At 31.8% G+C, this 15,514-nt stretch overlaps 1 protein-coding gene across 5 annotated transcripts in view; it reads left to right on the forward strand.

The window, feature by feature from the left end:
- The window catches only part of LOC123261664 (polypyrimidine tract-binding protein 1), a 172,677-nt gene that overhangs the window by 46,921 nt on the left and 110,242 nt on the right, over positions 1–15,514 (forward strand). For all 5 annotated transcript variants that reach the window (XM_044723370.1, XM_044723368.1, XM_044723375.1 and 2 more), the window contains one exon: positions 15,208–15,363. In XM_044723370.1, coding sequence (XP_044579305.1) covers positions 15,280–15,363 — 84 coding nt within the window. In that variant the 5' untranslated portion in view covers positions 15,208–15,279. The remainder of the gene's footprint in view (positions 1–15,207; positions 15,364–15,514) is intronic.

A 15,514-nucleotide genomic window follows, 5' to 3' on the forward strand; every position in this document is an offset into this window, starting at 1 on the left:
ATTGTTTAATTTAAAGTTTAAAATTTGACATTGAAAGGAAATTATATTTTTGTGATTTTTTAAGTTCAACAATAATAATAATAAATTAATCAATTGCAACAAGTAATCGATTCAAAAATTTTAATCATAGAATCCCTTAATTTATTGATTAAATTTCATACTCAAAATTATATCTCAAAATAAAAATACTCTTACAAACAACAAATTAATTAATTCTAAAAATAGTTATATTTATTGGTAAACTTGAACAATATTTATACGGTTAATTAGTATCGCTTATATTAGTAGGGCAGGCCTGGTATATCCTAGCGTAGTTACTAGATGGCTTGGCAGTATCGAGAGACGAAATTTTAATTAGAGCGCTCGTTTCTTTATCACCAAAGTCGCACAACATAAAACATCACAACGGGGATTCTAATATAACACAGCAAGACGGCTAAAGGAACACCCGGGGTATGATGATAACATCCCTTTTCCTTTTTACCCTACTTTCACTGTAATACTTACATCTCACCAGCGTCAACATCCCCCAAGTAATCTCTGTACATAAATATATATATATATATATATATATATATATATATATATATATATATAAATATATATATATATATATATATTTACTTACCCACACATATCTATATCCACGGATACGTGTGTGTCAAAAGCTCACACAGCAAGTGCCAATACATCAGCATCCCCCTCCCGTTTACGCTATAAATCCAATAACTAATTTCTTTCTATTCGATTTAATACTCAATGAATAAAAAAGTTTAAACTCATTCTACATTATTATCCGTTTTATATATATATAACTTTTTTTATTATTTTATTTTTCAATAATACAATAACTTTTTTCCTTCGTTTTCTTTTTATTTTTAAGTTATTTATCGGAAAACTGTTACAGGGCAAATGAAAAGTAGGCTTATCTTATAATTTACGATAACACTGGTTTATTGAGTAATAAAAAAGTCACTACACAATATATATATAGATATATTTATATATAGACGTGTTGGTAATAATATATATTATAGGGGAAGCTTTTAACTATTTGGGTTAAATTTTGCAGGCGCTAAACCGGCGCCGCGGTATTCTCTTGCGCCAGAGGTGCAACGCCATTTAATGTTTGTGTCCGGGGGAAAGTAATCCCTGAAAAAACCACACAATGTCTTATGGCTTAGCATTAATTACGGCGACATGAAGTTGAAAAACGACCGGCAGTTTACATTTTACATTTTACCTAAGAGTACCTTCTTCTTCTTCTTCTTCTTTCTCCTCCTTAGTTCATATTCTTCTCGTTTTTATTTTACAGTCCTTTTAAAGGCTTTTTCCTTGAGTAAGAGCGCACATCACAGTACTGAGACTTCTCTGGCAGTTATGTCATCTCAAAAACTTTTTATTTTCTTCAGTTATTATTTTTAATAATTTATTTTTTATAGTAATTAAACCCAACATTCAATTTAGTTTTTACTAAAAACATTAAAGATGATTAATTTTCACTATAAATTTTTTTCATGTCAATCAATTATCAATTTATCTCAACAAAAATGACAACTGTGAGATACAAATTAATTTATAACCACATACAATGTTGAAGTATTATGTGAACATCCGATAAATAAATGAAAAGTCCTCGAACGAATGTTTTCAAAGTAACAAATTAGCGGACGTATATGTGCACGAATTCTGCGATTCTAATGGTGATTGATAATTCAAACATTGGTAGATATTACCCGGCAATAATTTTGAGAGCACTTAATTCAAAAGCTTGAAACCGTTGACTATCGAGAGCCCATTACTCGAATTACTTTCCGGCATTTTCAAGCACCACAACTCTCTCTCGCTCTCCCAATAAGAATTTGCCCATCCACTCACCGGCTCTTCGCTTACGCTGTTTTGGCTTTTCATTTCGTAATATAATTACTTAAACTTCAATGAACTCTTAATTGATCAAAAACGTACTCTCGATTCACTTTCATTACATCTCCTCGAATTTTCTGTAATTACTTAGAACCCACCATTAAAGACCGCCGTGGTTCGTTGAATGAAATCGAGTCTAAGAAAGACGGGAGGAAGGAAAAAAAAAGTAAATAGACAAATCAATAAATAAATAAAATAATTGTCTGATACATGAAAAATAAAAAATACCTGGTGGATATTAAAACACTAGACTATTGTGTTGAACGATTTGTAAGCTTGCCAACGCGAGTAAAGTCAAGAGCTCCGTAATATTGCACTCTATTCGAGCAAGTGAAATCAAGTAGCAGTTAACAGTGATTAGTAGTTGGGTCCTTGAATAAGGATCCGGGTGTAAAATGGAAAACTGTATAAATGTGTGCTTGTACTCCGTTCAAAAGCAATTATCAAAGTTTTGAGATTTAAACTCAACAGTTAAATCACTGGCAAGTGTTATTAGAAAACTCCCACTCACAATAAGTAAATCATTAATACTGCTAATTAAAATTCATGTTAATTTACGATGTTATTCTTTTTTTATGAAATATTTTTTGAGTTGTTAATTAAATAATTACAAAATAGGAGGTACTATAGTAAAATTAATGAAAAAAGCGAAATGTAATTTTAATTTTAATTAAATAGCATACTCACGCTAATGAAAATCAAATCCAAAGCACAATAATAATTAATATGTAACAGAAAGGCAATCACTTAATGCGAAAAGTTTTTGTTTCCTGAGGATCAAAATAATAGTTGTATGCAGGTGCGTCATAAGAAAATAATGCGCGCTAGATGGATGGAGAGTTATACACTGGAAAAAAAAAATAAATTTGATTCGAGAGAAAAATTCTTGAATCAAGAAAATAATTTTGAAGAGGGTAATTTTTTTGAATCAAGTAAAATTTCCTTATATCAAGAAAAATTTATTAGCTCAAGAATTTTTCTACTCAAATCAAGAAAATTAAGTTCTTCAAAATTATATACTTGATTCAAGAAAATTTTTTTCTCTGTGTAATTTAACTCTTGAAAACAAATATGATAATATTTTTTTTTTCTTTCGTATCAATGATATTGATTAAGTTTTTTAATTTAAAAGGATGATTTCAACAAGTAATTAATATATTTTAAAATTTTAAAAAGTTTGGAAAATCCAAAAGTGCACGACTCATAATGCTCATTTAATTATGAAATATTAAAAAAAAAAAAAAAAAAAAAACAAGTTCAAAATTAGTTGCCGAAAAAACAGCTGTCTAGGAAGGTAATGCACAGGCACCCCTGGTGGAATAAATGTACATAATATGTATATCACCATCCATGTAAATTTTACATGGATATATATGGATATACAGTCTTCTGGCTTTTTTATTTTATTAATTGTACATGAACGACACTGAATTACCTAACCATTCGCATTTTGTGACCTACAATTCTCCTCAAGAATTAAAAAAAAAAAAAATTTTATTCAATTGATGCATTTTTTCGAAAGTTAGAGTATTTTCATAGTTTTCAGGGTTTCATACATGACGGACAGGAAAATTTTTTGACTTATTTTGATGTTTTTTTCCGTTTCTAGTGCACTAAATCAATTTTTGAAAAGTGTCAAATTAATCTCCATTAAATTATCTTGACAATAGTATGCAAAATATCTTGATTCCGTGAACTAACAAGACTATAGTAATGAAAATAGTTGCCGAAATGAGGTGAAAAAATTTTTCGATCGTAAAGCACTCTCTGATGCTTCGCATCATGAGTCGTGCAAAATAATTTTTACTTATTAGAATAAAAGTAATCTTGAAAAAAAAATTTCAAGAAAAATTGTTTTATTAAAATAAAAATATTAAATCTTTGTATCTGAGTATCAAGGTTTAATATATTTGAACTAGTTATTTAAAGGACTAAATGGTCAAATTAAAAATTAAATAATAATTATTTTTATTATTTGCCGTGAAAAATTTTCCATCCATTTTTGTACTTATTACTATTTGCTGGTACGCAAAGTCTATTTTATACATGAGAATTTACATTTGCAATATCAGAAATATGTTAAAATAGGAATATATAATATAATGGACTTTGAATATGGTCGGTACGTGTGAGATCCATTTAGATGCATCTCTTCCCAGGGTTTGGTAGACACAGACATGGACAATCCGATTGGAATCGAAGTAGTAGGCAATAAGGATAAAATATTCTAGATTATATTCATACCGCAACATATATAACATTTATACATCCGATATATATATTTTTTTTTTAAATAAAAGGTGAAATAAAAAAATAATCCAAGGAAGGAAAAAAGCAGAGGAGCTTACACCCCACATAGTGGGCGTTTGTTAGTATAAGTTGATCCCACATGTCAAAAAATCCAAATTCCTCGTGAGAAATTGAATTGAGCGCAGGTTTCTTCGCCGCTGGATCGATCGTCACTCTCAGTGCTATAGAGTACACTCAACTGTGCTATACCAGGCATGTCCAACCGCTCCATCGGCTATCCCAGGTCGCGGTTGTTGCCCGGCGACACTTGACCCTCTTTGCTGTCTTTTTCTCCTTGTCCTCTTGTGTGTGCTTTCTGACACATGGCACATGCCATCCGATGATCCCTGCTTTACACAAAATGATAAATTTATTTCAATAAAAACTTTTTAAAATATCGAGACTTTGATTTAAGACCCGGGTGTCCTGGTCTTATCACGGAAATGCGTCGTCATCATCCCAGTCACTTTCCTCGAGTGACACTACCGTGGTATTATATATTATATGCTGAAAGACGGAGGAAAAATCCATGCTAACACCACATTACCTGGTTATTGAGCTGTAGGAAAGTAAAATGAAATAAAATAAAATAAAATCGAAGGGTGATTTTGATTGCCTACAAGTCTGTTGACTATCAGAAAGCTCAGGCTAGGTGACATGACACTGAAATAAATTATGACACGTAAACTGACGTTACGATTAATGTTAATTGTTTTTCTGAAGTTATTTAGGTCATTTTCTGATGAATATGGATCGAATGTCGCTAATGAGAATGAATATAGATAGGTAGAGTTACAATTAGAGGAGAAGCAACGCACAGCGGCAATATCGATACATTATAGATCCCCATCTATATCGTATTAGAGGAGATATCCACATGCTGCTAATTCACACAGCAGTGTCAACACTACTTTCAAAGGGAATTAACTACGAGCCAGCCATCCGAAAGGGTTTATTCAATCTAATCTATATATGATCAATGGATACAGCTTCTCATAGTGCCATCCCTTTGTCAATTAAATTATTCAAAATACAATGTTGATACTTGACAATACATAATTATTGTATTTCACAAGTTTATGCTGAAAGAGACTTGATTATATTTAAATTTTATTGGTGACGATTCATGAATAAAATAATAATATTAACTAGCGAGTTACAGAAACAAATATAATGATAATAATAATGTAGTTTTATCATGATTTAATATTATTATTATCTTAAAAACTTTGCTGCGATTCAATCTTACAAATAATAATAATAAATATTTTTATTCACAAAAAATTGAAGTTAACAATGAAAAACTTTTAGACTTCTTCCTAACATTTACGAGTTATATTTCTTTATTGATTTATTGAAAAAAGTCTAAAAATACTTCTGTTTGTACTAGAAAAAAAATTTCTTAGTCTAAAAATTTTTTTAATTAAATCAAAACAATAAAGCTCTTAAATAATTTTCTTGATTCGAGTCATTACAAATTTTTTAAACGTAATTTTCAAGTAAATGTTTATCATGAAAGCTCGTTTTGCTTGAGGTTATTTGAGAAACTTAACTAATAAAAAGTAAAACAATGTAAAATTAATATTAAAAAATAATAATGACACGAACAAGAGCAACAACAACAATAATAACAAACAAAAAGATATAAATGTTTGACCTTATTTGGTATCTTTGAGCGAGTGTAGTGGAGGTTTTGCTTTGGTTTGCGGCTAGAGGTGGTTGGAAGGAAGGGGTTAAGGGGAGGGGGAAGGTGGTGAATGAAAGCGGCAGATGAAGAGATTCAAAGATAGCAAAGAAGGCTAAAGAAAAAGGAAAATAACCGTCTGAACGGGAGACAAGAGCGCAGACTATAATACACACAAGTGAGATGAAGTTCTCTCGGTTCTGGGTTCTCGGTTGGCGTTTTCCATTCCTGAACCGGCGTTGAATACGTGGCTGGAAACAATGGCTGTCGCGGCCCGACTTCTGTAACGATATCGTCGTTCCCTGACGATTGAAAAGATGCTGGAGATAACGAGCGAGTGAGCGAGTCAACGAATAGACCCACTGGTATACAGCTAGAGCTCTGAGTTGTGAGGACCGACAGAAAGTTTTCTTCATTATTATGATTATCGTCATTAGAGTGCCCGTATAAATAAAATGATCGCCCGGGCGATTTCTTTTGTTCGTGTTCAAGTAAACCAACGTCTATGTTCTTGTCATTTTTTATCATTTTTTACATTCTTGATTATCATTCTTGTCTTACTAATCTTACTATTCACGCTAAATTTTGTCAACATATTTTTCGGCTTGTTCATTTATGAAACTGCTTCACTAGTTTAGAAAATTCTTACCTTCACTGAAAAAAAAAAAAATTAACTTGATCCAGGAACATTTTTTTTTTCATTGCACGGCTGTATAATTATTCTACTTTTATAAAACAATAATATTAATATAATTCTGTTGGTTTAAGTCTTAAATAATTGAAGTAAAATTGAATTTTTTTCGAGGGTTTTATTGCAGTTTAAGGCAAAACATCTTTTTTTAGATTTTTCCTTTTACTGCTGGCTAATGAGTGGTGAATAATTAATGCTGGGAAGTGATTAGTTCCTTGAGTTGAGAATTATCTTTAATAGTTATTTTGAATAAGTTATAGGGAAACTTAAGTGAAATGAGGTCAAGAATTTTTTAATTATAATTTTTGTTAATTTTTGAGTAATTGAAACAAGTAATTCAGTAGTTTGATAATTTGTTATCTAATTTCTAGATTAAATAAAATTCATTTACAAAAAATTGAATTGTCGTGTAAATTAAAATTGAAATATGATGCATACATTAGAGCCACGTGAGTCCATTCTTACTCGCTTGGTGTCGAAGTGATGCTATATCAAACGTATGCTTATTTTATTGATTAAAGTTATTTATTTAATTAATTATACGCGCATACGACACTTTTATACTTATTTTTAAAATTAAAAAAAAAAAAAATACATTTTTTATCTCGAAATTTTAGTGTGACAATAAAACAATTTTACGTTGAAATATTTTATTGAAATCAATTGTTAAAAAATCAAACTTTTTGTACATATTGTCGAAAAAATTTATCAATAAATGGAACCTGTCGAATAAATGTGTAAACAAATAACTGAAATTTACATTGGTAATAACATTTACATCAATTGGACGATATGAGGGTGTGTCGTGTATCGTATATGTATCGAGAGTTTGGGGTTCGATTAACCCTTCGGCAGTTTTCCACTTTACTCGTGCTAAATTGCAACTACTAAACTACTTGTGACAATCAGCAATAACTAATTAGCCATCATAGACCATGTGTGTATTATAGTTTAAGCAAGTGAGTAGTGAGTAGTGAGTACGCCGGGCGGATCAACTCTCAGTTCACTTCATTTTCCGAACTGTGCCAGTACAGTACTGAGTATGTATGAGCAAATATATCTATATATATAGTCACTAACAGGAACCCACCTATGTGACTCCTGCCGGCAAACTTTATGAAGTTCGTTAAATTAAACAAACTTGTTCTTAAAACAAAAATTTTATTTACATAAACTAATTTAAAATAACCTAACAAACTAACTGTTTAAATAAATATATTTTATTATAAACTATTATTAATATTTTTATTATTATTGTTTAAATTTAAATTAATATTAATATTAAATCAACACAATTCATTAAAAAATTTTTTTTATTTTATTAATTATACATTTTACAATCAAAAGGAATCCTTTTTATAGTTTATTGAGATGACAATGAAATTTAATTAAATTTAATGAACTATAAAGAGTATAACTAATAATATAATTAAAATTTATTCAATGGGATTGAGTTTTTTTAATAATAGTTATTATTATTAATTTTGATGAAAAAAATTTTTTTTTATAGAATTATAATTGTCAAAAATTAAATTTTCTATCGTAAAATTATAATTATAATTAGTAATTACTATATTTACCCTTAAACATTAAATAGAAAAGAGGAAGTAAACCCAAAAATAAGTTTAAACAAAACCCCATAGTTTAATCGTTAACTTGAGTAAACACAACACTCTTTAAAGAGGTTAAAGGAGCAAGTAGGGTTAATCTTTTGCCAGCAGACTTTTTTGTTTTGGCATAAACAGACGGGTCTCTTTTACAAGCTTCTGCTTCTGCTTATTTAATACCCGCTCTCATCTTCGTCTTGTTCTTTGGTACATAAAGAGAGCACCAACTAGAGCTGGAGCTCCCCGACTAGGCTTGTGTCTTATCGAAATTCTTAATTAGAAAATTTTAATTATGTTTTGAGGCTGTGCAAAGGCCAACCGAGGTACGATGCCGAGAAAGACAGGTCAGGTTGCAGTGGCTCCTTAAGATAGTGGATTTTACTATCTCGTTTATATACCTGCATGTATACACAGATTCGCGAGATGCTCGAGGAACAGTGTAGACAAAGTATATGTATTATATGTAAGGAGGAGAAGAGCGCGAGTATGCAGTGATGGTAAACGAACCTCTGAAGGCAATTAAGCGGGAGCGTGCCTCGTAAAGATGCTTCAGGGTTCATGTCTCGCTACTCGCTACTGCACAATATTAAATTTCGACGGTAGCTTACTTACTGGTAAAGTGTTGGTAGACACTTATACCGATAGTCCTAGTCGTACAACTCGACGACAGCGATTACCAGAATTATATCCGTAGCCAACTTCGAATAAAATTTATATTTTGGCTCCAAATTTTCAAATTTTTATATAGTTCAAAAATCAGCTAACAGCAAATAATAATTTATTTAAGGATACATTTTTTTTATTATTCAATTTTTTATACTTCAAATTTTTTTTCAAAATACTTTGAATTAAATTATAAAGAAAAAATTTTTTATTTTATTTAGAAATTAAATCAGTACTAAAAGAATATTTAAAAAATTTATCCCATGACTTGAATTAAAATAATAATAATTTAGAAGATTTGATCGATTTGATACACTCCAAGAATCGTATTTTCATAGGCCAGCTCCATTAACTGTTTAACCGACCGCAATTTATTGCATTATAAAGTTGTCGCCTGTGCTAAGACCAAGAGTCGAGTCACGGGTTGTTTGACGCTTCACCGGCATAGATAGCAACTACCCTCAGTCCCTCAATCCGGTTTAGTTTCTACTTCCTGCGGTTTAACGATACAGGAAATTCGTTAAAATAAAATAAATTTAAACCGAGGAGGTACTCGAAATTTTCACGGTAAAGATCCATCTTATAATATTTTCCATCTGAAATTTAATTCGACACTTTATTAAATAAAAGTAATTACAGTGAAGCTCGCAATAAAGAGGTCATTCGCGGGCAGACAATAAGAGATCCTTGGAATGATGACTGGTAGGATCTGGATCTGTGTGTGTGGGTGGGCGATATGTCTGTATATCTATCTATGGGTGGCTGGTCGAATCGGGGCAACAGGTCTCCGTGGTCTGGCGTCGTGGCGTCGCGACGCGATGCGATGCGATGCGAGTAGAATCAACGCCGAGTTACTGCAAAGCCTCAGTTTCAGCAAAAGTATTCGAAGCACGTGCGCGATTACCTCCGGGAGAGGACTCGTCGTGCGTGACTGGGCCATACCCGAGGGATACCCGGCACCGCCGCGCTTGAAAACGTTTGCGATTAGCTTCTATATCTAGCCACACATGTATGCCTCTAAAATACCTTTTTACTTTTTATAAATTTATTTTTTCATAGCATAGCTACCCACTCGGCTTTTCAAGCCCACTGCTTCAATTTCACGTCGCAGACGCCACGAAAAATTGCCCCTTCATCCTTTGCATTTATTATAGACAGGCTTCAGGAAGACATTAAAGCTTATATTATTATCCAGAGTCAATATTTCATTTGCATTGTATGGTTACACTAAAAAAACTATTTAGTTGAAGAAAAATATTTAAATCTTACTTTAAGGTTGTATGGACAGTACCCCGTAAGTCATAGTAGAATCTAAATTTTTTTTTCATTCAAATTAAAAATTTGAATACGAAAATTCATTACTATAATTTAACCGTTGCCTTAAATTATTATTAATTAAAATAATTAAATAATTTAATTAACAAAAACAATAAATAGTCAACGTTTGACTCAAGTATTTTTTCATAAAACTCGGACTTGACAACACCGCGCTTAACAGCTATTTATATTTATCTCGCTGTGTAGTGTTGAGTTGAAAAACACAACCCATAAAAATACACAGGAATTATAAAAATTCAAAATTCGCGCGTTCTATTCTGTGCAACGTTGCCACACTGCGCTGAATCACGTGGTTTATTTATTTTTAAACATGTCGGCCTGAAATTTCCGTGAATTTTTCATCTTTTGCATTAAAATATCTTTAAAAGCCTTCGTCAGAAAATTTTTATTTTATTTTTAACGTATTTTACGAAAGTTGATTGGCTGAAATAGAATTTTTTTGTTTTTTAATTTTCCTATGAGGTAGTCACAAATCGATATATGTGCAATCCGCCAATAGTATCTATAGGCTACATGTTAAATTTCAATTTTTTAATCATTTATTAAAGGATAACCCTTCGTCAGATTTATTCCAAAAAATTAACTTAGCCGTATGAGATAGCAATTCATAACATATCAAAAAATTAGCTTTTGATCTTTACAGGTGCATTAGTGTCCGAACAACCTTAAGATATTTTTTTTTGATTTAATGTATTTAAAAAAAAAAATTTCAAATACTTTTTGGAATATTTTTAAATAAAATGGTATTTTTTTTTCTTTCTACAAAAAAGCTACAATTTGTACAAAAATCTTGTTTTTTTTTTTAATTTTTTATTTTTTAGTCCAAAATAATTTTTTTTAATCAAAATAATTTTTCAATCGGTTTAAAACGATAATTATTAGCTTAATTAAAATTTTTCATCAACTTTTCATTATAAAAACAAATCATTTAAAGTATTCGATGTTCACCATCAAGCATATAAAACTTGTCAAACATATTCGAGATTAATTTGGGTGATGGACTGATATCCATTGTGTGCAAAGGGATATCGAATCGACAGACAGAGGTAAGGTGACAAAAAGATTAATAGATTGATGATCAGGTCGATGAGTAGGGAGCAACAGGTTAAGGGTCGAGTCCTTCGTTGGGTGATTGATTGGAGTAACGACGGGATTTTGAAAATGAGTATGAATATCAGTGGTGCTGGTATGCAGTTGATAATGTACCCACTGTACCCTTTGTTGGGTCGATGGTACGCTCGAACAAGCAGCCAGAAAATGAACGAATATTGGGTAAAAATGCAAATTCCCGGTTAAAGTCCAGCAGCATCAACACTGTCAACTGCTGTGCTGTTGATTCGTTTCTCTTTGCCTTTGGTTCCCTCGAACGGGGTGTAAAGTAATTGAAAACACGCGTCATCTCCGGTGAAAGCTCGCCATCCTTTCTTTTTTCTTGTCACACTTTTTGTCGGCTATTTTCCTCTGGCCTGTCATGTCAGGCAATTTTTTCTCGCCCGATCGTTATTACTGAGCGATAATTCGCGAGTATTGCCTTCAATAATGTCCTCTGGATTGTTTGAGGGTAGAATAGCGAAAGCTGAGAACAGACGAATAGGGAGAAAGTTTGTGAATGCATGGATGTATTGGAATAGAAATGGAAATGCGGCAAATGCAATATGGCATTTATGTTACGATTTTAGGTGTGGAAAATGTGAAGAAATAAAATATGGAGAATTTCATCTGGCTTTTATTTAACTTTTTTTCACTTATTTTCATTTATTCGCACTGCTCTCTGCTCTCTACTCTCTCGTGGAGGGCAAATACCCGTTCACTCTGTACCTTTGCTTGAGTGGATTTATGCAAGATGCATGAGGCTACAGTAGTAGTCTAAAAGCCAGGGGTTGGAAGAACCCAAAGTGTCCCTTGAATAATATATATCCTACTACTACGTCTACTATCAAATATATAAAAAGGAACAAAACATGTAATGGTGAAATGAAAAAAGGGTGGAAAAAGCTAACGGCTTGCTCGATCACGAGATGTATGACGGATCGAACATTAAATATCGTCAGTATAGTGTTCGAGGAGTTCCGGTGTTTCAAAGTTGACAATAAAATGTTTATTTTTAAATCATTCACTTGTAAATTCGTCACATTTATTTCATTTTTAACAAATTTTTGAAATCATTTCATTCCCCATGAAAAAAAAAAATATGTCGAAAAATATAAAAAATATATTTTAAATACATTAAAAATCTATAAAAGATATATAAATATATAAAAAATATGAGCGGCAGGATGGTCGAGCGGGCTAAGTCATTATATCGTTAGTTCGTTCGTACATCATGCCGTGAGGCGAGGGTTCGAGCCCCGACGGTTATTCGAATAGTTCCAAACCAACCGTCGGGGGTCGCTCCGGTAGCCGACTTGTACTGGCATGGGTTTTCTCTGTGGTTTCCCCATCGCCACTATTCCAACAGCCCTTTGAAAGAGGTGAGGAATAGGGTAAATACACACAGTAAAAAATTTTGCGTCATTGCGTCAAAAAATTTTGTGTTAAAAATTTAACACTTTTTTGTGTAAATTTAACATTTATTGTGTTAAATTAACACAGAAAAATGTTGAATTAACACAAAAAAGTGTTAAATATTTAACATAAAAATTTTTAACACAAAATTTTTTGACGCAATGACGCAAAATTTTTTACTGTGCAGTACAGGAAGCACAAGTCGGTCCACAGCTGCAAGAGATACGCAGTGATTATAAAAAGTTGAAAGAGCAGGTTGCGATATCTATGTGCGAAATTTGAAAGGCAGAAACTTTGAACGCAGTGAAAATTTGAAAGAAAAATTCGAACGCAGTGAAATAGAGAGAGGCAGTACAATTGTGATGAAAAAATTGTAATAAGGCAGTTCTTACTGCTGTACAATGTAACAAATCTATCTATCTATATAAAAAATATGTATAGTAAATATATTTTTAGTACACGGAAAAAAACGTGCGGTAAATCCAACCACACTTGGAGTTGGATTTGAAACACATGAAAATCATCCGTAAATAAACTATAGCGTATATATACTTTAGTCCATCCTGTAGTAAATGCTACTCCAAGTGTAGTTGGATTTACCGCATTTTCTTTTCCGTGTAACTAACTTTTGGCCGATTTTCATGTGTATTTTATATATTTTAAATATATTCAAGATATATCTTAAAATACATGAAATATAAATAGCTGAAAAATAAAAAAAAAATTCATTTTGAATATATCTAAAATATATTTGAAATATATATGAAAATCGGTCAAAAGTTAGTTAATATTAAAAATATATTTACTATACATAATTTATATATATTTATAGATTTTTAATATATTTAAAATATATTTTTTATGTATTTTAACATATATTTTTTTTCATGGGGGATTATTATCTAAAATTAACAGACTACTAATTAATTTTTTAAATTAAGTAAAAATAATATCTGCTGATTTTATTATTAAAAAAATAATACCGGCTACTTTTAGTTATAATAATAAAAAAAATAAAATTTGAAAAATTCTTACTCAAACATGTTAGAGAATTACATCCAGTGTTAGTGTGAGTATTAGGAATTGGTAACGACAACAGCAAATCGAGTCGAAATGAAATGGCCTCATGTGGATTAGTTGGATGTCTTACTGGGCATACCAGCAGCCCAGACCGGGTGGAGACTAGACCAAGTTAGAAACTTAGATTGCCGTCACGCCACGGGGGTAAGTTCGGGTAGAAACGAATAACGCCTAGCCGCCGCAATCTCGTTGACGTCTTCCGTGTCCTCATACAACTCTTAGGCCATAATATAACTGTATAACTATATAACTATATCCCTGCCCTAAACTTAAGGTAAAAGCCCAAGCTAAGGAGGTCAAAGCGGGTGGACCCTATTGCAAGTGCTAACCTTCTGGTAACTTTATATAATTACCAGTTTACACAAAGGTACATTCTAATAACTGGATTACCGGTTAGATCTCGAGGTAATACCAAAAATTCGTCTCTCTCTGGACTTCCGGGGCTAGAAATATTCTGTAGCAACTTCCTGCTCGCTTATTACCGCGACGGTATCAGAGTTTAGCCGTGGGATTCACCGGGAACTCACTCACGCACCACCACAAATCGAGTAATGGATTAATTCTATAATTGGCTGCCGTGTAATGGAACATTTTGTCTACGTACCCATACTACCTTCATCCTTGGCTGTGTCTGTGTCTCTGGTACATAACCTCCGACATACTTATGGATACTAGGATGATGGTAGTAGTCCCTCGGCGGAAAGCTAGCTGCTCTACGATGATATTCTTCTTCGTTCCGTGGGTACATAGCCCACGGGTAGTTAGCGGTGCAGCTCAAGCAAACAGAAACTATAGTAACAGCAGGAGCATTAGTATTGCTACCCGTATTATTATTAGTATTAGTATTAGTTGTAGTGGTAGTGATACTCCCAGTATTAGAGATCCGCTGGGAATAGGCTTTAGATTATAATACTTGTGCAAACTCACGTGATGCGCCAGAAGTTATTAGAACTACTACCATATTCTGCTAAGACGTTTTAAACTCATAACTGATTATTAAACAGTTTTACTTTTTTCTTAGTCACTTGTTTATTTCTTGAAGGAAAGTCTTAAGTTTTGATGCGAATCATATAGCTAGGCTGGAATTTGTTTTAGACAAATTTATCAAACTAAAATTAACAGACATTTGATTATTTTTTAATGGATTATTAGAAAAAGAGTAATTAAAAAATTTTTCAACGCTAATTTATTTTTCAAATAAATTAAAACAATTTTTAGATTTCAAAATTAGTAAACAATTTTTTTTTAAAATACATTTTTATAAAAATTAAAAATAAGATAATTTTTAAAGTCTTTGTTGGATTAAATTAAAAAATTTTTAGTCTGTAATTTTAATTACAAAAATTGAGTTTTAAACTGTTTTTAAAATGAAAATTATTGGTATAATTTAACCGTGAATTAATGAACTATTTAATTTTTTGTTTTAGGTAGGTGAAACTCTTGAGGAGTTAATTTAATAAATACGCGAGACGTGTGACAAACTGCCAAGACTCGACAGAATGATGATGGCCAACTTACCTCCCGTTATGCTGCCGGCTTTGCACCACGACTATGGGATCCTAGCGTCTACAATGGGTATAAAGGTGAGTTTTTTTTATATAATAATTTAGCGCCAGCGTCCAAAGTCTAGAACTGAAGCTGCGGAGGAAGAAGATATTTCGTTATTTGGGGTTTTGGGTCAGAAATATTGAAAACTCGATATCCCGAAGCTCATAAATAATGTATAATATAACC

This window comes from Cotesia glomerata, linkage group LG3 (genome assembly GCF_020080835.1).
Source record: "Cotesia glomerata isolate CgM1 linkage group LG3, MPM_Cglom_v2.3, whole genome shotgun sequence".
Classification (NCBI taxonomy): Eukaryota; Metazoa; Arthropoda; class Insecta; order Hymenoptera; family Braconidae; genus Cotesia; species Cotesia glomerata.